A 25,868-nucleotide genomic window follows, 5' to 3' on the forward strand; every position below is an offset into this window, starting at 1 on the left:
GAATCACCTGTAGCTGTGTCATTATTGTCATTATAGACAGAGCTATAGACCAGCTGCACAGTGACTGCAGACCAGTCAGGGTGTCTGTTTCAGTTTGTAACTCAACCTTAACTCTTCATATTGAGGTTGGTTTCCTATTGGTTTCAGTGGCTGCTGATTCAAACCACATAGTTTAGTCTTAATGAGCTTCACCTGTGGTTGTAAACAGAGCTGTCTTTGTGTCTTAGTGCTCCAGTGTTGATGCTTATGAGCCAATGTCATGACTCTTGGTTTTACTTTCAGCCTTTATTCAACTATGTTGTCTAGTTTTACACCCATACGGTGCCAAGTGCCTTTCTAACCTGGCATTGATCCTTAGTTCAGAGTTCCAATAAAATGGGTTACCATTGAAAACTGTGACTCCAGAGATATTACAATAGTTTAGCATACATTACACAATGTCAATCTAGCCATCTTTCAGTGTTACCTGCCATTGACGGAACTGTTGAGTCAAAGAATGTGTACTCTACTGTATAAGTGTATATGGACACATTTTGTTCATAACGCAGGCATATTCATGGTTATTTTTAAGCCTGATATCCTAATGATTGTTCCAGTGTGGTTATAACCTAAGAAAAAACGAATCAAAATCGTAATGGAAAACGTTGAACTGTAACTGGATGAAAAGAAGTCTAATGGCACCGTCTGATTAAAAAGAAAAGTTTAATTTGAGACATCTCTTGGCTCTCCACATAGTCTCGACCACAGACATTGGCTGTCCAGTGTCCACAGTCTCGACCACAGACATGTGTACTGTATGCAATTCTGGATGTCACAGGTGTATTGCCTTGTGTCAGAACTAACAGATGGTAAGCAAACAATTAGCTAGGAGTCTGCATACCACAAGAATAATGTCTAGTGTTTGCCCTAGATTTTTGAGGCCTCATAATATGAGCTGAAAATTAAACGGCATACAAGGTGCAGAGAATTACTCTATAAAGTGTGTGCACTGTGCAGCATAAAGCCCAGCAATCGTGTGTTCATGCTCTACTCGACAAGAACATTAAATCTACCCCACATGTCGACTATATAGTCAAGAGGTCTACATCAGAAAAACACAATGTCCTCCATTAGGTCTGGGTATGTACAATTGTACATGCATGAACATTTTAGAAAACATCAGATAATATTTGCACGATTGTTCAGATTCACTTAAATTATGCTGCACCCTTTGTAGAGAATTCCATCGTCATCATCTGCCCCTTTGGGAAGAAAGAATTGACCACTAATTATGTGGTTGCTATAACATGTCTTTAGATATTGCAGAGATATACTTAATTGATCATTGTTGTCAGCTTAGCTTGCTTTTTTTCCCCCCTTTTTTGTAAATGGTTTAATGCGTGAATTGGAAAACATTGCAATTGAAAATAACTATTGCCAGTTTTGTTTTTATGAAGTAAAGTGCCAAAGTCGGGAATTACTCAAGACAATACTGAAACCCTTCAGCCACACTATCAGACTCATGGCACGCACCTACCACTACACCAGTTGAGGTGCAGCTAGACAGGAACAGCATCTGGCTAGCCTGGAACCTCTGTTAGCAACCATGGCTCTCACTTCACCTCATTCTGACTGACCCATGTTTGTTTGAGAACAGCCGTGCAGTTCAATACTGAATACAATCTTGCTGGTTCAGGGTGATCATATACTCAGGAATTGTATTTTTTCCGCCCCATAAATACACAAACGTTTTCACATTTGTTTTAATCTTATTTCGCCAACAGCTTGTATTTCAGGTATATTACTTGATGACCAAACCTGTTACGTTGTGTATTTAAAACAAACCACATAACCTCATCATTAGGCCAAACGGAATCTGCAGGTTTCTTTCTGTTTTTCTGCGGTGATTCCGGAGAAAAATCTGCGGGTGTTTTTTTTAATGTTTCTTTTAAGGTTATCCAGGTCTATAATCAATGTGTCTGGAGCAAAAATACCTCTAAACAAGCTAAATAAACCTTAAAGTATCACAACAAAGTAAGATCTATTAGTCAAACCTTCGATTTCGTCAATTTTTATATAATAATAATTCACTCCTTCATGAACATTATTACAATTCAAATAAATGTGAAATTTACAATTGGTCAAACATGAACATACATACAAGTTTAGCCAGCCAGCCAGTGGCTTTCAGTCAGTGGCTTTCCATCAGTCAGTCAGTCAGTCACGAATTCTGAGTCAGTCAGTCAGCCAGCATGTGGCTTTCTGTCAGTTAGCCAGCCAGCCAGATAGCCAGGGGCCAGCTTGGGGGCTTTCTCAAGAGGAATATCTGCCTCAACCAATCAATTTTTTATAATAGTTGTGTGTTATATATATATATATATATATAAACACAATATCATTGTACTGTATTTTGATGAAGTTATATAATAATCTCGTCCAGTCAGTCCAGACCAGCTCACAACATTTAGTCAGCAGTCACAATGTCAATGAGAGGAGGGGGCCGGGGCGGGATGCGTCCACTGGTTAACCCAAATAAATCACGCTGGTCTAGTAAACTACAACATGAACGTGTAAAAATTCTGCGGTAATTCCGCAGAGTTTTCATCGGAACACCACAGCCTTTATTCCGTCCTGTTCATCAAATGCACTTGTTAAATAAGCTGATGTGTTATTAATTTGTTTCAGCGTAAGAAGTCTGCTCACATACCATACAGAGACAGCAAGCTGACACGACTTCTTAAAGACTCCTTGGGAGGCAACTGCAGGACAGTCATGATCGCCAATGTCAGCCCCTCGTCCCTGTCGTATGACGACACCCTTAACACATTGAAGTATGCTAACAGGGCCAAGGAGATAAAGACCTCGGTACGTCAACTCAATACTAGTTATATCATATTAGCTTTCTATAAAATAATTGTTTGCTGTTAAGTCGATTTCAATGAAGCATTGACAGAATTATTCAATTACTATTACTGTGTAATATTTTTTTCCACCCAAAGTAAAATCTTTGTTTTGAAATATATGTGTCCTCTGTCTCTGTCATCAGCTGAAGAGCAATGTTGTCACCTTGGACAGTCACATTGGCCAGTATGCATTAATATGTGAAAAACAGCGACAAGAGGTATTATAACAAGCAACTCTACTCACAGACAAGATACACATTTAAAAATGCATTCACAGTCTGGCATCAGTTATCCCTACCAATAATGTCTTCAAACATTTTCATATTGCATTTGTCTTCATGGTAATGTATAGAAGCATTTTTATTAACCCTCAGTTTTAATCTAATATTGTATTTCTATTGAAGATTGCAGAGTTGAAGCAGAAGCTGAAAGCTTATGAGGACAACAAGAAGGAAATCTCTTTGCCTGGGGATTCTAACATGATCGCCTCTCAGAAACAAGCAGAGTTTAAAAAGTAAGTTTGTGTGAGAGTGAGAGACATCGTTTCTAATTCTGGCTCTGGAGACAAAGCACAAAGCCATTTGCTTGTGATAAAAGAACTGGCCCAGAAGCCATGAGACTTGTGGTTTTACCAGCGGTTCAGGCGGCTTTAGGTCAATAATAAATAATGAATTGGGTCAGGTAGTTTAGGATCTAATTAGGCATGGTGGTGTAGGTTATAGCCCTATCATTAAGATCAAATTGACTTGCCAGCTGGATGGGGTGGTTACATGGTTAACCGTGTATGAAAATATTTTACTATCCATTTTGGGGGACCATAGACCAAAATCAGCAAACATAAATTACTTAAATATTACGTGTTCATTTGAAACAAAGTGACCCCAGTCGTATTTCAAGAAAGAATATGCCTCTATCCCCCTTTACAGTGTTTCAGTATACCAACCAGTAACCACAGCAGGTGAAATGCAAAGATAGAATGAAGAACATCAACAACTAGACCGTTTGTGTATGGAAGATGTGTGGTGCAGCCATGATGTGTTGGAGCTGAGCTTAGGGGCTAGTACATGTGTTATTAGTACTGTCACTTTAACAGGATGGACATCAGCTTTGTTCCTTTGTGTGTTTGAATATTGCCCCCTCGACACACACCTGGAAGGTAGTCCACCCTGGAGGTTGTATGTTTCTTTGTTAAATGTGAGCATGTAAAGCCCTTTAGGCCCTCCCAATTTATAGCTTGTGTATTACTGTGTATTGGTAAATGTAGAGAAGGAAACAATTGAAGTGGGCATGGGCAAATCCCTTTAATTTTAGTGTTGAGTAGTGTAAATAGATTTTCAAAGATGAGTTATTTAAGACATGGATTGTAGAGGAAAAAAAGATTTAAGTGCCTTTGAACGGGGCTTGATGGTAGGTGCCAGACGCACTGGTTTGAATGTGTCTCTGTGTACAACACTGCTGGGCTTTTCACACTCAACAGTGTCCGTGTATATCTGCAATGGTTCACAACTCAAAGGACATGCAGCCGACGTCAGGCCAGTGGTTGAAAACAGCTCATTGATGGTCGAGGTCAAAGGAGGCTGACGCAAGTTGTGCAGAACAACTGAGTCAACTGGAAGTTCTGTCTGCTCCATTGGTGCCAAAGACTCATAAAAGAATAGTAAACATACATTACAAGTCCGGGTAGCTCAGTCAATACAGAGCTCTCTTCGCCTTAAGTTTGGACCACAAGGTCATACGTTCAATCCCGAGCACACTTTTATGGCACATGTATCACTTCTTAATAAAAAAAAGGACAGGTTACAGGAGGAAAGGAGGCACTGGAGCAACTCAGACAGTTTAAGCCCTTAATTTATTATCAGGGTGCAAGTTAAAAAAAAAGCGACAACGTTTCGATGCATCAGTCACATCTTCGTCAGGTCATGATCAATGTATTATGCATATTGGAGTTCCAGTTGTCCAGAACCGCCGATCCACCTGACATGCAAATTGTGTGGATCGGCTTATATGGGCAATTCCCACATATGACAATATACTGCAGGCATTAGGGATTTCCATATATGGGCATAAAAGGGATAAGGACGGAGAGATATGGAGAACTCCATTTATGGGCATAAAAGTGACGCAGGCAGGCAGACAGACTCCAAGATCTCCATATATAGGCACAAAAGGAACACAGACACAATGGCTCTGCAAAGACGGACTGTTAGAACAGGTACTGACAACAGTTATAACGGGTGGGCCTTGCATTCCTTATTTACATCATTCCTGACTTGCATGGTTCCCAAATATTTTAAAAATTAAGTGATTGAGTAAGCACATTGTGGAGAAGGGAAAAAGCTGGCCAGAGCCCTGCAGGTCCATAGGCCTACATGTAAATCTAATTGTGATCAATTGACTATTCATTTTCTCTCACTGCAAGTGTACGTTTTTTTTTTTATCCCGCACCCGTCAAAATGTTGGGTGTGCAATTGTGCATGTACCACCTGAACTGTTTCTAATTTACCTGAGACAATGGCAAATAGGACTCATGAATTATTGTAATTTTGTGTAAGACAAGATTGTGAACCCAACTATCGGGTAGCGTCTCAGATATTCAGGTTTTAGGTGGACCTGCTGTGAAGATGGCGCTGAAAAACTGAATGAGTCTCAGTCCCACACATTTCATTCATCGGCATCAGAATTCACAACTCGCACAATGAGAGCCTCTGTAGAGAGGCTGCACGCTTCACTATTAAAAATTCAGCAGTCTAGCAAGGCCACGACGGTTCCTACGTCACAAGGGTTACATTGGAGAGTGCAGTCACATTTCAGCGACAGCACTCCAGTTTGCTTATTTACCTCCTGTCCTCTGCCTGACAGGGACTGCATTTATATGCAGCCCATCTGTCAACCCAATTTTAAACAAATTAACTTCTATATGAGGTTCAGTAACCACCACCTTTCTCAGATTATTATTATTATTAATTATCTAGTTAAATGCTAGAATATCATAAGAATATTCTATAGATTACTGGACAATATTGTTCTTCGAAATGATGAGACGACTCACTTACTAATTATTTGGTGTCATCTCCAAAGGGAGAAATGAATGAGGAAAAGCTAGTGCACTATGTTTCAATATTTGGGTGAAATTGTTAAACCTTTCTGTGTAACACTTTTCATGGCACCTCATTGCTACATGGCACATTAATAAATGTCGGTACAGTTCTTTGGTTTTGGTGAATATTAAGTAGTTCCAGTCATTTTGTGGGGGGCACACCCTCTATCACATGGAACTATTTTTTGGGCGTAGTGACACACAAAACAGTTCTGTTTGATAGAGGGGTCAAAAATGAACGAAAGTTGCACTATATGGTAGAAATAGGTCAGCAATACAAATACAAATTACTTTTAATGTGTGGCCCCCTGTGCCCCCCACAAAATGACCGGAACTACTTAATATTTCGCCAAAACCAGAGCAGAACTCCCACCACGGGACAATCGATTAATAAAGTTGCAACCACTATATTAACAGTTTAAGGGCCCCAGACGGAGATCAAGTTCATGGTCAGTTGACCAGGACGGAGATTGATAAACGGGACGGAGATTAATGATATCAAAACCGGTCGCATCGCTCCACAGCCTAGGAGCGCTTGTTGCCCAATCCTCGGTGTTGCACAACAGTGACACGTCATCGAAAATGTTCCCTGCCTGTTTAGCGGACGAAAGCGAAAATCTTAAAACGTTCATAACTCGCGATCTAAATCATCCCGTCTAATTATGAAAAAAGATCCTGTGTTAGACGGCGGTCCAGTCGCTAGTCGCGATAGATTTATTCTTACCTCCCGCTGTTGTCGATCAACTCTAGAGTGGTGTGGCTATTGTTAGCTGCTACACAGACATTCACAACAACTTCCGGTCCCCCGGTAAAAGTGGTCCGGGCGCTATAAATGATGGGCACATTTTATTAATGGATTAAATAGGTCTGGTCCCTCAAGGTGTTAAGTAAAAGAATTCTGAAAAGTAAATATTTAAGTTGTACCGTTTTCTGTCTCTAGGGTGTCCGAATCTTTGCAGACAATTTTCTCCAGCCGGGCCCAGGTCAGGAGTGAACAGCTGGATTTGGAGAGACAACTGAAGGAGAATGAGCTGCGCCAGCGCCACAGTGAGGAGAACAACCTGCAGATCCAATTCTTCTGTGGCAGAGAAAAGACTGAGAAGGTAACGATACATAATTTTGCTGTCTACAGATTATTTCATCTCCTCAGAAACAACCACTGCTGAGTCATTGTTCCACTTTTCCCTGCATTATGGATATTTTAGCCACTCTTTCACACCCCTATGGGACAGTGACAATGCTGCTCTAAGCTCTGGGTTTGCTGTAACCTTATGAGGCTGACAAATTGATTCCAACTGTTTTTCCATTCCAAATACTTAGTTTTATTCCTTTGGTTGAGCATTGTTGATATTCAAAGACTATGCGTCATACTGCTCTCTGCATAACCCTTCTCAAAGTATTTTCATGTAACATCTGTAAATGATGATACATTTGAATCTATATTTCGTTTCCATCAGGCCACCTGTAAACATGAGCGCAGGATGGCCGCTTTGCTCACAAAGAAACAGCACATACACAAGCGTATGGAGGAGGCAGAAAGACGGTTCCTGGAGAATGACGGCTGCCTTCATCGGGTAGAGAATGAGATGAAGCTGCTGGGGCCGGATGCCCAGCCCCCAGAGGTAAACACAACCTACGTCATGTCATTTGGAATTAATCTGTTGGGTGATTAAAAAAACTGGGCATTGTAAAAATATAAACCGATACGATTAGTAACCATGCCTACTGCTATAATGACAATTCAAACAAAGCAGTGCTCACTGACGGTCTTTGATGTGTGCTGTGTAAGCCTACCTTGAATGCATTGCCTGACCCGTCAACTGTTGCAAATCCCAACATCGGTTCAACAGTGCCCAAGATTACCTGCTCACAAACAGACAAACTCACGTGAGTGAAAACGCAATCAAATGTATCGAGTAATTTTTAAGTCGTTAGTGCAGTGAGAAAGATTGCATCCCTTGAACATGGCCAGCTGTGTTTGTGTCGATGCTTGGCAAGCCGGATGCATCACTGTGGATACAAACCCCTAGATAACGTACCTGTGATGGACAGCTACTTGACCCATGTGCCACCTGAGCACCCTCCCGACAGGCTGGGAGGAGGAGAATGTTTTCGGTGTGTGACTGTTGTATGTTTGCGTAGCTGATCTCGCAAACAGCTGGACCGAAGTCATTCCACCCCAATGTTTTCAAATCAGCCTAATTTGTGGCACTATAATTGGCTTCACGGTGGTACTATAATGGCAGCTTTACCCTTTGGCCTAAAACTCTTGTGCAGTCAAATCTATTTTCCCTGGAAATAAAAAAAATAAAAAGACCTGCTGGCTGGATTGACACGGAATGTGCTGCACACCTTCATGCTTCCTGGAAGATAATGACACCCTTAGATTGACGGCAGATCAAATGGTGGTCAAAATGTCGTTTTTTTTTTTTTTTTACATTTAAAATATTTATTTGAATGTAGTCAAATAGTTTTAGGACTATTCAAACGAACGATAATATGCTGGGTGAACATAATCGGCCAATTAGTGCACACGCCTGTGACAGCATCTCTTCCCGTGACGTGAAAACAAAGCGGAAGCAGACTGCCAGTATTAGCCAAGTTTAGCTAGCGTGTCTGTGTGTAACCTCATTTCCAGTCTTTCCCATGGGAGAAAGGGGTGTGTGTGTGTGTGTGTGTGTGTGTGTGTGTGTGTGTGTGTGTGTGTGTGAAGGCATTTGATAGACTGAGGAGCCCAAGGGAGGTGACATGTGGAGGAGAAGACCTGCCTTGTTTTGAAACACAACGGCTTGTTATAGTAATTCCACTTGTTTATCTGGGCCACAAGTCACACAATGCAGCTTTAATAATTTCAGGGTGCTGCTGCATCTTGGCTACAGTAGTTTAGTTACATATGTTCATCATTTTGACTTGCTTGCAAATACAAAGCGGCTTGCCACAGCCTAGAAAGCTGTGAATTGATGCAATTAATGGCCAGTTGTGCCCAAATATTTATTCTTTATTATATTTTAGACTTTCAATTTTATTCATTCATTCAACATTTTATTTAAATTCTCGGAGAGACCATTGAGGGAACCCCTCATTTACAATGATGCCGAGATTACATACAAAAAAACAGTAATACAACAACAATATTATTATTATTAAAGTGTATATAAACTATGAGACGATAAATCACCCGGCTGAATTATTAGATTTGTAAATTGGAACAGTTGGGGATAATAACGGAACATAATAAGATAAGGGGGGAAAAACATGTGTGTGTGTGATTTTTGATGCTTTCAAGTTTTAAGGCTCACTCACTGCTTGGTGTTTTTGTTTGTTTGTTTTGGAAGGTAGGCTGTCTCTCTACTGGTTGTCGTGACTGTTTTCTTCCCATCTGTTCTCCCAGTAATTAGAACCGTGCTCATTTTATTTCTCTGGCTCACTCATGGATCACTGAAGAGAATAAATCAATATCCTTTACTCATCCCTCACACGGCCGCCAGTTACCTAAAACCATTTATTTATTTATTTCTTCTTCATCCTTCTTTCCAGGAAGTGGCTCAGAACTATCATGCACCCACCGGTCAAATGTTCTCTTTTTCTGTTGTGTCGTACTTTCCTTACGTCAGAGTTTGTTTTGTTTTGTGCACCACCACCACCCCTCCCTCACCCTTCCTCGCCAAAGAACAGGGAACATGGCATAGGAGAAATTCTGAAGCTTTCCTGCTTGTGTTGGCTCCATAGAGTGTATATAAAAGGATAGAGACTGAACTGGCACGAAGCTCCGCCCCCCCAGCTATTCATGTCAGTGGAAGTTGCTCAGTGGCGTTTTGAAGCACCCGGAAGACTGCCGGAAGTACCGTCTCAGAACGTCTACTTCCGCATTTGACCACCAAATTTTGGTGGTCAAATGCGGAAGTGCAACCGAGCGCTCAATGTTAAAGCCCAGCTGCACGGGGTTTCCCGGTCATGAATCCACGGGTCCGCCTGTAGTCCCTCCTCCTACCACTAGGGCCCAGAGCTTCAACGTTGAATAGCCTCACTGGCCCCTTGGTTTGCTCCCATAACCTTTCTTGCCAGAGGGCCAGTTCCAAGTATCTGAATTACTGAATAGGCTGTTCTCACTTCTCGCCCCTTGCAGGTCCTCAAGAAAGACCTCCATATCCACAGACTGCAGCTGCAAGTAAATGACCTGAAAAAACACATTGAGCAGATGATCCAGCTCACTGTGCTTCAGGATCGGGAGAACAAGCGTATACAGAAGTAGGTTGACAGGGCCTGTATCACTGATTTCACACAACTAGAATGTCAATGTTCAATAGCGAGGCTTCTCCGAAACCGCACTCGTCCTTAACACCTTTCTGTTCTGATTGCTGTTATATTTCAGAATGGTGAACATCTTGTTGCCCACTTACAGTCGACAATACTGTGCTCTGCATGGAGCTGCGCTTCTCACACCAGCAGATGAAGTGGAAAACCGTGAGATAGAGCAACTGGTGTTGAAAGAGAGAGGTGTGGTGTGGGCAGACCAGGGAGGTGTGCAGAATCCGATAGGAGAGCAAACTATGGAAGAACTACCCAAGATGGACAAGGCAGGGCAGTTCACGTTCTGCCAGGATCTAGCACCTGTCCTGACTTTCTCCCACCTGCTTTACCACCAGAACAGCCCCTGCAGTAAGTCACAATTCCCTGATTCACTTTGATAGTTCTTATGGGTTTGTGTTTAGGGATGTTATTTCTATCCACTCCACACACTCCCTGTCAGCAGGGTCTGTTGGGTGGGAGAAGTAGGAGGCGCTGGGTGCCATTTAGAACTTCCTATTTTCCACCATGTAATATGACATAATTTAAGAGGTGGAGGCATGGCAAATGTCATTTTGCAATTATGAAGACGGTGAAATGTGCTCTACGACAACGTGGTGTGCGCAAAGCGGCCCTGAAATAGTCATGGGTGTGTTTAGGGCGTCACCTCCATAAACAGCTTGGTGGGTGCCATTCCCTTTAACACATTTTGTGCCCAAGACGTTTGTGGACGTCTTTGGTATTACCGCACGGGCAGAGCCCAAGACGTCTGTAGACGTATTTGAAAAAAAATATATATATATATATATATATATTTTTTTTAATACAAAAAATCAAAACAATGTTTTTTGTTTTTTTTTAATACGTGGTGCCAAAGTTTGTGTTTTCGCCATTGAGAATGCATTTGGCGTTTAAATTAAATAACTCAAACTATAAAACATTTCAAAGTAAAAAGTTCCAGCATGTGTCTCCACAGTCAGCTGAATTATAAAAAATGTGAATGGATTTTCTAGGTGAAAGTGATTTTTGGGCTCTCAAAGTGTTAACAGTCAGCTGATCCCCGGTACGATATGCGCAAATGAAGCTTTGATTAATAGCGTGTGAGTGGTATAGCCACTTTAGACTAGGCCGGGGGTAGAGGCCAGGGGTCTCCACAGCCAAATCCCCCACACACGTTATAATGATCATTATAATATATCCATGCAGTCAGAGTTCATAGTTTTAATGAATGTATAGAATGTGCTGTGCAGAATGTTATTTGACTATAGATGTTTAAACCGACAATACTCAGTTGTCACCCTCCTTTTGCCAATGTGGCACTGGTGCCCATTTACAAGCTCACAACGTGTCTCAATGTGATGCATTGTGAGCTGGTAGATCTGCTATTTTAAAAAGGAATCTTGGAAAAAAGTGACAATTGTGGAATATTTTTGAAACATTTAAAAACACAAATCTGTCACTGGCCCAAATATTTTTGAATTAGGGTCCTTAGTTGGGAAAATGCATTCATCTGGGGGTCCTTGACATGGCAATGTCACTGAGGATCACTGGTTTAAACAACATTAGGAGACAAACCCAAATAAGCACTTTAGAAACAAGAAAAGCAACCACAACTACCAATTTTTACAAGCAACTTTACAGAAAAAGAAGCCCAAAGTCGCTTATAATAAACAGACATGGCAACACTGCTGAGCAGCGCACAGAATACAGATCGCTCTTGTGTAAAATCAAACATTGCTTTTTGCATTTAAGAGGTAGTCAGACCCAGGTGTAATCGGTATGCCCTGATTCTTTTTAGGTCAAGGGGCTTAATAGCAAATTGTGCAAAGCGAATATAATTAACATATGGACAATGCTAAAATATGCAGGAAAGTGTGTGTGTGTGTATATGTGTGTGCGTTCAGCACGGCTTCCATAATATGAAAGGGCGCATAACGAGGCCACGGTTTGAGCAAATTCTGTAATACCCCCTGATTTTAAGAGGTTCTAAATGGCAGCCGCTATGTCCTCCTGGTGTGGGCTCCTCATTGGCAGATGAGCCAGTAGGGTACAACAGTAGTGACAACACAATATATAACCCTAACAAAGTGATGCAGATCTTAGTGTTCTTTTATTTTAGTGTTTGGCACTGCACACCCTCGGGTCATCTGGGGTGCACACACCACATTTGAGGTAGTTCAATCTGACGGTGCCCGAGTTATGCCCAGGACAGACAGAATCACTAAGACTGACTGTGTGTGTGTGTGTGTGTGACACAGTCTCACACACACACACATGAAGGAATACGTTCTTAGATTTAGACATGTTCATTTCTGCTGACTGATAAGACTTGAATATTCCATAATGAAAATTACTGAGATCAGATGACAGGCACTTTGTATTGTCAATTTACGGATGAACAGATTCTATTATTATACTTTTATAGGACATCAATTCCACATATTAGAGTAGTTACAATTTAACAACAAAACTCTAATTCAATTAGATACAATCTTATCAGTACAACCAATTTCTGTTTGTTTTTCTTTCTAAAGAAAACGTGACTGCATGATTAATTGCATAGTTTTTGTGCGCGCACACACACACACACACACCATCAGAGGGAATGGGAATGTACTACATACAGTATTTTTGGTCTGTCATCCCTGTGTGACCCAGCAGCGCCAAGACTTCAGTCAAGCCTTTCGTGACATCCTAGCTGTAACAGACAATGGAGCGTGAACCAAAGCTGGCCAACAATACTCAATTACTATGATGGTGTCCATCATTTGTCAGCCAGTGCACTCTGCACCTGTCCCCCTCCGCCACTGCTTTCTTGTTCCCTTAGTGTCTTATATTTTGTACTTTTTTTTGGCCTGTCTGTCTGCTCTTGCAGCTGAATGATATGGTGTAACTTGACACCTTGTTCTTCACAACCCCTGTGCACAAACATAATGGTGCCAGTGCTCTATAGGTAATACTGTCTGTTAACAGGTGTCATTGTTGATTTTACTCACAGTAAATTGTCTCTTATCAGGGTTCTTTTCAGAGCTCATTTCCTCCACCATAGCTCTATTTAACATGATTCATTGGCCATTTCCTATTGCGTGGTTCCATCCTTCTTATTGCCTTGTTTTAATTTCAGGTGATGTCATGTGATCGTTATGTCAGATTTGCAGGTTCTTTACTACATATTTACATTAATGCTCAACATTATAAATGGCCTGCTGGCTGGACGCACTGTTGAAACACTCTGAATCAGCTGGCTGTGTGTGCTCTACTCGCCCGTTTGAGGCAGTTAAAATATTGCCTTAATCAAAACACAGCTTCACATTTGTTTCCTGTAATACTGGTGTTTTACCAAAGATGTTTGTAAAATGGTCTTGTTCCTGCTATAACTGCAACATTTCATATCGTTGCTGTTGGGAAGAAAACTCTGATCTCCATAGTTGAACTTTTTGGGGGGAGTTTTTTTTTTTTTTTTACTTCTTAGCCATAATGCCCTACTTTGACATACTACAGTGTCACACAAGTAGCAAAAATAGTAGCTCTACAAGATCAATTTTATTTTTTTACATCCTGAAAACAGTTTTGAGGTTTCCACCAGACAGCGACAACATACAGTATGTTTCCCAGTTGAAAGGCAGCTGCAGCATATAGAGCTTCACACATCTGCTGCCACGCCCCCAAGCATAAAAGCTTGCAATCTTTTGTGTAAAATGTTTTTTAACCTCACCGCTTCCAGGCCAAATATCGGCCAAAAATGTAAGTGGAGGCCTGGATAGCTGGTGTTGTGGTCTGGGCACCTAGGCTCAGGGTAGTATGACAGCACGTCGCAGGTTCATGTCCCGATGGCCTTTGTTTCAGAAGAATTATTCCTATTATGATTGGTTATATCTAACCTTATTTTCTGTACATTATGTTGTTAATCTTATGTTATTCATCTCTGTGGCCTATGGTACTGTACATTTACTGTACAGTCTGTCTGTCTGTCTGACTATATCTTTATTTTGATAGTTCTGAAGTTGTTCTTAATCAATGTATTTGACTTGCAGGTGCAGAGAGCCATAATAAAAGAATGTCACGCAGCCACGCCTCATCATCCAAAGGTAAATCTACCCCCCATCCCCTGCTAACCCGGTCATTAATCTAAAACCCCTGCATACCTGTATCAAAGCCAACTTTCTCTACCACGGTCCATCTATTTCTGTGTTACTATACTCTGTATAACGGGGGGGGGGGGGGGGTGTTGTCATCTAAGGGTCAGATAGTTGTGAGTGCTAAATATGCACCAAAAAAGTTCACAAATGAAAGTTCAGTTTGATTTACAGTTATGCAGCGCTGCAGACATCCTGCCTGACCCAAAGTTAACTAATGAAATGAAATGAACACTCAAGACCTCCTTTAGGGAGGAAAAGGTTCACAATGCAAACCTTTAGGGAAGCATAACACGGACATTTGTGAAATATAGTCCCCCAAATTGACTATAATGATATTTTCAACTGAACAGGTGGTCTCCATTTTATTGAAGCAGATTGTGGGAAATTTTGCTTTTTACACCACTTTTTATTTATTTTTTAATAAAAGAAATTCAGCTAGTTAATCTTTATACACAAAGGAAACTCAACATCTGCAAGCACAATGTATGCATAATAATCACATGCAGTGCATACGCAAATATCTAAACCATTTCAAAAAGTATGGTTGAGAGTGAAAAGGTTGTGGTTGTGGTAGGATGCCATCCTGAGTTGGTGTTGGGAACTTGGGAAGAAGTGCACTTAGTTGTAATTACCCTGGTAAGAAAAATAAGCAAAGGGTGGGGATGGGATATGATTTTATGCTACCACTCATCACCGATCTGGCCAATTATTTAATTGGATGGTGACTTTGACAGCCCACTGTTCATTACTACCAAGTTCCAGGAAAATCTGCCCATCCGTTCTCTGGTTATTTTGTTCTCAGCCAACCACACAGACACTCCGGAACGATAACTATACTTTGCCAGTCATGCATACAGGCAGTGCAAATTCCAAGACCAGTGAGTCGATGTGATTCCTCCAACTGCGCCTTGGTCTGCCCAGGGGTCTCCTCCCAGTGGGACGTGCCTCGAAGACCTCCCTGGTTAAGACGCCTGAGAGGCATCTTAACCAGATGCCCAAACCACCTAAGCTGACTCCTTTCCAAGCAAAGAAGCAGCGACTCTACTCTAGTCTGAGTCTCTCTCGTGTGACTGAACTTCTCACCCTATCTCTAAGGAAGATGCTAGCCACCCGTTGAAGAAAACTAATTTTGGCCGGCTGTATTCGCGACCTTATTCTTTCGGTCATGACCCACACTTTATGACCATAGGTGAGAGTAGGAACGAAGGTACAGAGAGCTTTGCTTTCTGGCTCAGCTCTCTTTTCGTCACAACAGTGCGGTATAGCGACTGCAATACCGCCCCTGATGCTCCGATTCTCCGGCTGATCTCCTTCTCAGTCCTCCCCTCACTCGTGAACAAGACCCATTATCATACTCTATTGCTATACTTTTTATACATTCACTGCCATTGACGAGTTTTGACGAGTCAATTAAGGGTTTTTATTTATTAAGTTAGATTGCACACTTATGCAACGTATAAATGCCTTGCGGTTGCTAGGCGATCGACAATAACGGAAATGAGCCGGACGTGAAAAAGTCGGCTACCATCCTCTTCAATGTAAACATATTTTTAAAAAATGCATTTATCTCGTAAAATGCATTTATCTCGGATCCCAGATTACGTTTTTTTCTTCTCCAAAACAAACTTTATTCAGGGCCCATAAATAAAGCTTTGCTGATTGCGGTTACAAAATGTATGTTTCGGTTGGATTAAATAACGATTGTGCGACACTTTACATAGCCGTACTTCCGGTTCATGGAAGGAGTTCTTACTGTAGGGTGTGCAATATGAAATGTGAGTTTACCATAATCTGGAATAATCATTCCATCATATTCAAGGGCTTTTGGAGAGAAATGAAACGGACTCCAGTCATCTTCATTTTAGAGCACTTGTGTATGCTGCACGCTCGTTAATGTTTCATGCATCAAGGCAATTATATTTATGCACTGTCAAATAGGACTACATCTAATCTAAGACACAATGTGTCCTCTGACACAATGTGGTTTACAGTTGGAGAGGACTTACTTCAATTGGCCAATGTTGATAATTGGATGAATATATAATACAAATTTAATAATATTTTATGTATCGTTTTGAGCCCAATATAGTGAAATGAGTATCATGACACCCCTACAATACAACGCAACATACAATTAAGTTATTATTTAATAAAACTTTGCTCCATTTGTCACTACACATTTGCATATACAGTGAAATGTAGTAGACCTATGTATCCGCATTTAACCCATCCTAAGTATCAGGGTTAGGGTTAGTCACTTAGGAGTACGTTTCTGGCTCACAACACGTGGGCCGGGACGCAAACTGGTTGTGGTGCATGCATAATATCACTGATTCATGTCATTGTACGTATTAAGTAGCTCACTGATCATTGTCAGATTGTGTCTATCTACACTAGTATCTACTGAAGGTAACTGTGGAATTATCTCACATCCACACAAAGCACTACTGGTAAAATGTGACACCTGTCCTGTCTAGCTGGCCAAGAACCAAATCACAATGCCTGCCAATTAAATAGCTTTCACTTTATATAGTTCAGTATTTTAATATTCTATGACTGGTTCTCAAAGTGGGGTCTAGCGACCCCCAGGGGTCCTTAGAGGGTTACAAGGGTTTTCACAGCTAAATGATTGATGGGAACCAAATGGACCGTTACTGGTCCATAACTCCCAACAGTATTTAAATGGAAACAAATGGACCCTTATGGTGTTTAACACTGAGGATTTTGTGTAGATTGCGGGTCCCAGAGATAAAAAACAATTACACCAAATGTGGGGGTTCATGGCCTATTTCTGTCCTTCTCATTAATCGATATCAATCTCATCAATCCCTCGCTGCTTCCTCAGCTTTTTCTGTTAGTCACTGCATGTTATGAAAAATGGCTCCACCCTGCAGCCTTGTGAGCCAATCATACTGAAGTTCCCTTTTTCCTTTTTTCCTCTTTTTTTTTTTTTTTTAGGGCATGGATTTGGAAATGTTAACTCTTTGTGGAGTGGATATAAATAGCCAAACTGAGATTACTCAAAAATATTGGAAGGGACATTGCCGCAAACGCTCAGGTTCACAGGAGAGGGACATTATTTGCCTAAATGAGCATGCTGTGCTGCCAAATTTCTATTTATTTTATCTTCCTTCCCTTTCCTCTCGTTTGTCAGTTTTTTTTTGTCTACCTCCTAGCTCTCGCGTCATCTTAAATCCTCATACTCTCTCCTCTCTCCCCGCCACATTTTTCTTCCTTCGTGTCCTTCGCGCTTCTTTTGTTCTTTTTTCTCCCAGTGTCCGTCAGTCTGGTTATTGCTATTATTGGACCATTCTTTGCCTCTGTGTATACACCCCCCCCCCCTTCTCTATTTGTTCCCTGTCTATCTACAATCTCTCACCCCAACCCCTCTTGAGCTTCATTCATGAAAATGCTAATCCAAAGCAGGGCAGGGACGACGTCAGCAGACGTAGTCTCCCCTGCCCACCAGCTAAAAAAGCAGCACCATGAAAAAAAACAGACAGTAGCAACCAGGCGACCCTAATTCAGTCAGCTCCGACCAAAAATAGCAACTCATGCATGTATTAATCCCCTACATCCAAAAATATGTGATTGAAGGAACTCTGCCGCCATTTATTGCTAGGGACAACTCCTCCGTCACAGAAATGAGCCATTTATCATTGTTCCCTCATCCTGCAGTGTAGTCTGAGCTCTGACTAAATTGTGTTAAATATTACGTTTTTGTGTTATTGCTATTCAGTGTAATGTTATGTATAGTTCCATTAATCATCTTCACATTTCCGCATATTTTTATTTATGTATTATGACAGTCATAAATTACATTTGTCAAATTAATTAAGTATATGTGATCCATTTATGTAAGCATGTAAAACAGTATTTGTTGCAGCTAATGTATTTTTTACACTAGCATTATTGTTGTATTGAAGCCGTCTTTATTATCGGGAGAAGGGTTTAAAAAAATTGCTATTGCACACTATGCACACTATGCGAAACAATCGTTGAGCAAGTCAAATGCACACACACGTGTATGGTCAGCACAAGATGCACAACTGTGAATAGACATCTGATTGCCTTAATCAGAAGTACACCCACAAAGTATGTAGTTGGTTGCATGAAAGGTTCTCTATATGCGAAGGAAAGACAAACATACATTAGATCTGGGCAGATATTATGAAGATATTGTGATATGAAAGTGGGTATAGTGAGGACACCTCAAGAGTGCTTTGCCAAATTTGAACTGAGAGTCTAGCTCCGCCCCTGGGAGGTCCATTTGAGTAAGGATGTGAGACATCAAACGTGATTTCTCATTGACAGTTTTTAACCAATTAGCTGCTCGTGGCGGAACGTTCTGTCAGAAGGAATCCAACTAGCAACTGCTTCTGGCGTAATTTTCCGTCTGATAAGCTTTATTATTGATATCAAACTGGATCGCTGAAAGTTGTTCGGCATGAGGAGACACATGTGTATGAAGTTGTATTGCTGACTGTGAAACAGTTCATGAGCTATGACTGTTCAAAGTTTGCATTTTCAATTGAGTGCTATAGCGCCACCCTTTGGCCAGTGGTCATGGGCTTCGCGTCCTCACAGTTTGGCATAGCCTTCTACCATATTGCCAAGTTTCGCGAAAACCGACTGCACGGTTAAACGCTCATTCATAGTCTGGATTTCGGTGATGAGGTGAGCTGACCACCGGAGCTGAAATAACGTTGAGCGGTGGTGAGTAAAAACAGAGAAGGGCTGGAGCGGTGGCGGTGGTTTGCTCTTCACCGCGGCTCGTGACGTCATGTTGTAGTTCGGTGGTCACCCCACCACCGAAAATCCAGACTATGTATGAGCCTTAAGCCAGAACTGCTATTTTTGGCGGACCAAGAAGTTCCTTCGGGCTTGGTCCCTTAATTATAATGTTGCCGATCTGGGGAAACCATGTTATAGGCATATTCCAAAGCTATGTCACTGCCAGCTAATATTATATACTTTTCATAATTATTGAGCCCACAAAATACGTTCTGGCTTGACTGAACTTGTTTTACTTGATTCTGGATTATCTTGTAATTATTGTATTGCATTTGTGGTACAGGAGATCATACCATTGGGATGAATGACGACGCCCCTTCAAGGAAGCCCACCCGAAGAAATCTTGCTGTGTCAATGCCACCACAGAGCCCCAAGACCATTGGTTTTGCCCAGTCACAAGGCTTTGAGGAGGGCATGTTACCACTCCAATGCACACCAGAACCTGTTGAACATGCTCCATTGACCCTGCCACTCCATCCACCTGTAACGATTGATCCGAATATGACTTTTGAAATTACCGAGTCTGATGGTCCAATCGCTAATTCAACCATCATAGTAGAAACTGCCAGCTTTTGTGAAGCATCAACATCTGCAGCCCACTCGGTCCACAACCAACCTCTCAAGCCTACTGGGACCAACATCTGGAAGCAACAGACCGCCAAAAGGTGAAAGAATCTTTGTTGTTGTTTGTTTCATTTCTACTTGGCAGTATAAATCCCCTGAAATTGGACTGGCCATTTTCAATGCAAGTTAATCTAAGATCTGTAGATTGAAGTGTAGGCACATTGTTTGAAGTGGTTGTACAATGCTCTTGTTGGTAATACAGTGGTAATAAATTAACTTAACAATTCATTCATGCATACTTAACAGCCACCTGACTAGACCTGAATAATTTAATAGAAAATACCAAAATTACAATAAGAACTACCAAATAATAGAGGCCGCAAATAAATGTGTGTAAGAGAAAGGGCAGTCCAAAATGGATTTCTAAACAAGACGATCTAGTGCAATGGTTATCATTTGAGTGCCAAGCAGGAAGGCATTGGGTCCCAATATCTGGGCAAACGCTCTAACCACAAGGATATTGTTCTCTGAACAATAACGTTTTCAAGTTCTGAAAAATTAATGACAAGAAAAACCTGAAAAAATGGAACAACAATATACTCCAATTTGCGAAATTGCAAAGCTGAATGATTTGGCCTTGAATGGAGTGGTGCAACTGAAATGAATGTTTATACTGTTGAACACCCCTGTGGATTGATTTAAGTTTTCATACACAATTGTATGCAGGGCTTGACATTAAGGCTTGTCCTGTTGTCCTGGACAAGTAATAAATCTTTACTTGTGCGCTGGACAAGTTTCTCTTGATTTCACTTTTTCTGTTACGCTCCTAGCTGCCAACAATATTGTCTGGCACTATTGTGTGGCTTTCCTAATAAGGCCTTACAAAAAAATACTTTGGTTTCCGATTGGCTGTCATTTTTGGTAGGTAGGGAATTTATTTTATTATATATATTTTTTTCGTTGGAAGGATGGGTAGCAAGGATTTTTTCCCCCGACTTTTCTCTCTCGTAGTAAGTCGTGTACGTCGTTAAACAACTCCTCCTTTTTGTTCTGGGCTACTTTGGCTTTGGGCAGGTGTACGTTTTGTTGGGCTGCAAACAGCCGGTCAAATGCTGATGGAGGGGCAGAGGCATGAGCCGAAGGACGCTCCGAGGCCGCCTCCTCGCATCTCAGGGCTAGATACTTAAAGTCGAACATGGCCAACACGCACCCAGCCTGGGAGCCTAGAGCGTGGGGGGGAAGAGTATGTCGGCTGAGATCACCGTCCATTTATCCGCTCGGTCGTGTCTCCCTTCTGCGGACGAAAACCGACACCGGCACTGTTTCACCTCCTTAATTATGTCTGCAAATGATTTAGTATTCAATCGAATTATTTGTGGCGGTGCTTTGCACAGGCAGATGACAGACACGGTACAGGTCCATGCTGTGTTGTGTTGTGCGTCTCCTTGCGATGACACAATCCAAAACATTTGCGCATGTGATATTTTAGATGAAAGAAAACTTTCTTTTTTACTTTGCGCGACCAGGTGGTCTCACCAAAGAATTTTAGTGATCAAAGACCTTTTTGTCTGACTGTCTTTTTTCTTTTTTTTCTTTTTTCACCAAAATTAATACCCAATAATAACATAATACAAATAGTACAAAATAAAAAGTATTCCAAGCTCTTAATCCAAACAAGCAATACCACACTAACGGTAATTTGTGCCCTACAGAGAACCGATCCCAGCTTTATCAGACATGATGAGACGCACAGAGCCGCCCTACATGGCTTTGACGTCAGCTGCACAAGTAAAGCGTAAATTACCCCGGTAAGGTGAATTATTTTTACACTTACATTGATTGGTTACATCTTCATAATGCATTATGTTATAACTAAACATCAAAATGGTTTATTGAATAACTTAATTACTTGCGCAAGCAGAGCGCGCAAGTATTGTGGTCGGCTGGACGTATGTACGTATGGTATGCGTGCATACCATATGTATACATACATATGTTACCCAACCAATATTGAAACATATCGTAATTACGTCACCGTCGACAGCCAGTTATAATAATACGTTTTGTTTATTTGTTTTAGTATTTAATTTCAACTTGCACGCTCTGCTTGCGCACTAGTAGGCCATTTATGGCCTACTAGTGCACTCGACAGAGTGCAATTATAGTTTTATGTATGTTTTGGTTCGTTTTTTGAGCAATTGTAAAAAATGATAGTATTGGAGCTTGAACCTATATGTTTCTACCCTTTCATTAAGGGCCTCCACGGAAGAGGAAAAACAGGGCCTTTCAGCAGCTAAGCGTGTAAAGGTAGAGCCTTCTGTGGCCATTAGACCCCTGAAAGTGCGTCGTCGTTTTGGAGGTGAGTATCAGCAGACAATATCAGTTTTTCCTGATTGAAGGAGGAGGTAACCTAGGGTTACCTAATATTTCTTAATCCGTTTCACTGAGACAATGTAGCAGCTTCAACATTATAAATCCAAACCTACTGGAACGTGATTGGCTCGCTTTTCTCAGGCTATAGCTATAGTGTTGTATTTTTGAGGATTGATTTTATTGCTCTTTGTTTAGTTTTTAGTTTTCCGCCTTATTCATACATGGCAGCCACTTAAATCACCTCTAATGCTCCTTACTTTTCTCCTTTCTGCCCCTAGCATCAGCAGAGAATCAGCCTGCCAGAAGAGTGGTAAGAAGCATCTCTGAGGGTAATCTCAGCCGTCTTGAACCTCAAAAGTCAAAGTCAATTTTCTACAAAACCTTCAAGAGTGTCACCAGGAGGATGTAAAAAGTAATCATTTCCCCATCATCTGGCCATTTTGGTTTTAAAAATGTGTTGCTGTTTTTTTGTAGTACAGCAAATTTCATACCTTGTTTTGTTGTTGTTATTTTCACAAAATGTTGATGTACATAATAAACTAATCATTTTATAGAAAAACATGCTTAAAAGATAATTTATTTTTATTTTTATTTCTGTTTTTTGTTTGTTTATTGCTGAAGAAAGGCACTAGAGACCCTGATGAAGGCATCAGTGAAACACCTGTTTTTAAATTCCCATCATTTGCCGTTTACAAGAAAAGGGAAAAGAATATACTGAAAGAAAATATTCCTGTGTGAATCTGCCAAACTTGTAGAGGTATTATTATACCCCTTTTTCTCCCCAATGTAGTCATTATTTCAATGAATTCTGCCTACAAAAATGTGTGTTGTCACTGCTGTTGCTTTACCACTGCGCTACCCAAGCACCCTTTATTTTCTTTTTTTAGGAGTCAATGTAATTAAATGGACCACTTTGCCATAAACTCAAAGCACAGCTCCTTTGCCCCCTCTCATATATTTTTTTTAAAATAATATAATAATCTTAAAGGAGCATTCAGTGATTTGGGTGATTTGGAAAACCACCCAGTCCGCCCCGGTAACAAAATGTGCACATGCACGCTCTACAGTGGGGGGAAGTGCAACAGGCCAACAGCATGTGCACCAAGGCCCGCCCCCAGTCGATCATGATTGGAGGAAGGCCCCTCTCATCCTGATTGGATGAAGGCTTTGCCACCCGCCACCAAAACTGAAACTAGGGGGGTTTTTTTTACCTCAGGGGCTAACTGGGGACAGGGAGGAACTCCTTATATGGTCAGCACACTCTATAGTAGGGAGGATTATCCAGAAAAAATAAGTGATATTTGAATTAAGTAAAATCACTGAATATACCTTTAAGAATTAATTAACATTAGTTATGTGCTTTGCTCTAGGCCCAGGGCATCTCAGCAGGGATTGCTGAGGGAGTGAATAGCATTACTTGCCAAATTATCCAGGGATTCCAACTGTTGACATTCTTGTCAAAAGCTCTCATCTCCAGATTTAAGACTACCACTACCCAAAAATGACCAATCCTTTGAAAGTGTCTCCAGTACAGTGTTCAAATGTCTTCGTTACTCGCAGTATTTTGTTTGTTTTAATAGCAGTGGTCAAGAGAAGTGTAGCTATCGGGTCACGGTAGACTTTGTCAAGTGCTGTGCTTCTTCCTAAATCCCATGCACAGGAAATGATTCTTAATAGGCCAATCTGAGTTCAAGATAAAACATTAAATGTTTTTACAAATTTCATGTGGGCTTTTGGATGGTCATTCTCTCATAACTCACAATGGGAAATGGGAACGCTGTCCAATAGAAGACAATGGTCCTGCCGCTGTGTACCGAAAGTATATACAGTATAGTTTTATCATTAATTGTAAATGGCAATTAGAATTAAATGAGGTTTGCTTCTACATAGCTGTACAACCACCAGTGAAGTTCTTGTGGAAAGCTGAATTGTGACTCCAAGGTTTGTCTGCAGTGTGTTCCTCGTTTGAGCCACTGATATTTCTAATTTAACATGAAAATCTTTATATTAATCATTTGTGGTAAATGGCAACACTGGTAAGCCTATGACAACCCTGTACTAAACATGAATGGCGAAACATACTTCAACCGTAGTGAGAGTGTAACCTCAGTAGTCTGGAGAGAACTAGACTTGTCACTTTGAATTCAGTCTTGCAACTTCCAGTGGCACAGCATTCAGTGTGATCTTTATTTTTAGCTCAGAAGCTCAATGCATATATCAGCACTGTACTGCGCAAGTACTGACACCCTCTCCTGCTCTCATTCACAAGAATCTCTTCACTCTCTGTGTGTGTGCGCGCGCATGCATGCACGCACGTGCACTTACAGGGAGGCATGTCTTGGCTAAAGTTTATTAACTTTCTGTTAGCCAATGGGTTGCCTTGTGCGTTTTTCCCACTGACCAATGGGGCAGACTCAGAGGTTGGAGGTGGATGTTGCTTAGCAACTGCAGGTAGAATCTCAGATCATGTCGGACCCATTCTTGTGTTGCCTCCCTGAGAGACATTACATGATATGTGTTGTGATTTGTTAGGAAAACATACCTCTGCAATTGCGTCACAAAGTTGAGAACTCTATTTTTGTATTATTTAATAACGACCATATTGACTTGACTGGTATTTCCGCTTTAAGACAGGACTTATTATCTTGTCTTTAAGTTACTACATGAAGCAGTTTTACCATAATTGCCTATCCTTTGGAATTAAACATAAGTTGTGATTTTTTTGCTACTAATTTAATGGCTAATAACATAACATAATAACATAATGATCCTCAATTCTGTAGTCACTATAGTAGTTATACAGAAACAATTAGTACTAGACAAAGATCAACCTCTATGTAGTTTAATGAAACAGGACAGACTACAATCATCCAAGTATTATTTTAATTATGGATATAGTTAATATGTTGGGGGTTCCAAGAGTTTAAAAATAGTTACTTTTTCTCATGACCAGTAAGACATGCACAGACTCCCACACATTGGCCTAAACATGTGCAATCTCTCCTACAATACTTTGACTCCCACAAGGCAACACGTCAGCTATGATCCTTTTGTCCCCTGGCTAATTAGAGATATCTTAAAGCAATACTTCACTTTAGTACAACATCCATGAAGCATTAGGATAGTCTGCCACCTGTATTCCTTATGCATTTTACCCATAGAACTTTCCCTCACAGCATTATCGTTAGTTTTAATACATTTGTGGCATTTTTGCTTGAGGATTTATATTTGTTTATACTTATACTTGACTTCATCTGAGGCAAATATTGTACTTTTTATCCACTCTAATTATTTGAAAACTTTAGTTACTTTGCAGATGTACTTTTATTGAAATGAAAGTCTGAGTACTGAAGTTGTTTTCCCATGCCCCATGTAAAGCGTCTTTGGATACTCAGAAAAACTACAATATTTACTTGCTGTTCACTTTCCTGTGATGCTTGATGCAAATGTAAATGGGGTTTATGGAAATTCTTGGGATGCAACCTGAATTTGACATGTAAAACAAGACTACAAAGATTGTTTTCATACCAACTCTATCCTTGTCCAGCATATTCACATACACAACAGTGGAGAGCAAAGATACAGCAGGAATTTATTTGAGGACTTTATTGTTGTCCACTGGATTTGGGGCTACAGATAAGGTAAGCGTTGATACATTTAGATTTTAGGCATTTAAATATAATACTATCAAGAGCAAGTAAAACTGAAGAATGAAGTCAGATTCATAATTTG

At 40.8% G+C, this 25,868-nt stretch overlaps 1 protein-coding gene across 1 annotated transcript in view; it reads left to right on the forward strand.

The window, feature by feature from the left end:
• The window catches only part of kif18a (kinesin family member 18A), a 29,621-nt gene extending 6,630 nt beyond the window's left edge, over positions 1 to 22,991 (forward strand). Inside the window, exons 7-18 of the mRNA XM_079496703.1 lie at positions 2,665 to 2,844; positions 3,026 to 3,100; positions 3,287 to 3,396; positions 6,920 to 7,082; positions 7,437 to 7,601; positions 10,106 to 10,227; positions 10,352 to 10,638; positions 14,301 to 14,354; positions 19,483 to 19,864; positions 21,476 to 21,571; positions 22,019 to 22,122; positions 22,415 to 22,991. Of these exons, the coding sequence (XP_079352829.1) occupies positions 2,665 to 2,844; positions 3,026 to 3,100; positions 3,287 to 3,396; positions 6,920 to 7,082; positions 7,437 to 7,601; positions 10,106 to 10,227; positions 10,352 to 10,638; positions 14,301 to 14,354; positions 19,483 to 19,864; positions 21,476 to 21,571; positions 22,019 to 22,122; positions 22,415 to 22,545 (1,869 nt within the window). The 3' untranslated portion in view covers positions 22,546 to 22,991. The remainder of the gene's footprint in view (positions 1 to 2,664; positions 2,845 to 3,025; positions 3,101 to 3,286; positions 3,397 to 6,919; positions 7,083 to 7,436; positions 7,602 to 10,105; positions 10,228 to 10,351; positions 10,639 to 14,300; positions 14,355 to 19,482; positions 19,865 to 21,475; positions 21,572 to 22,018; positions 22,123 to 22,414) is intronic.
• Positions 22,992 to 25,868: the final 2,877 nt, after the last annotated feature.

Source organism: Electrona antarctica, assembly GCF_951216825.1.
Source record: "Electrona antarctica genome assembly, chromosome: 3".
Classification (NCBI taxonomy): domain Eukaryota; kingdom Metazoa; phylum Chordata; class Actinopteri; order Myctophiformes; family Myctophidae; genus Electrona; species Electrona antarctica.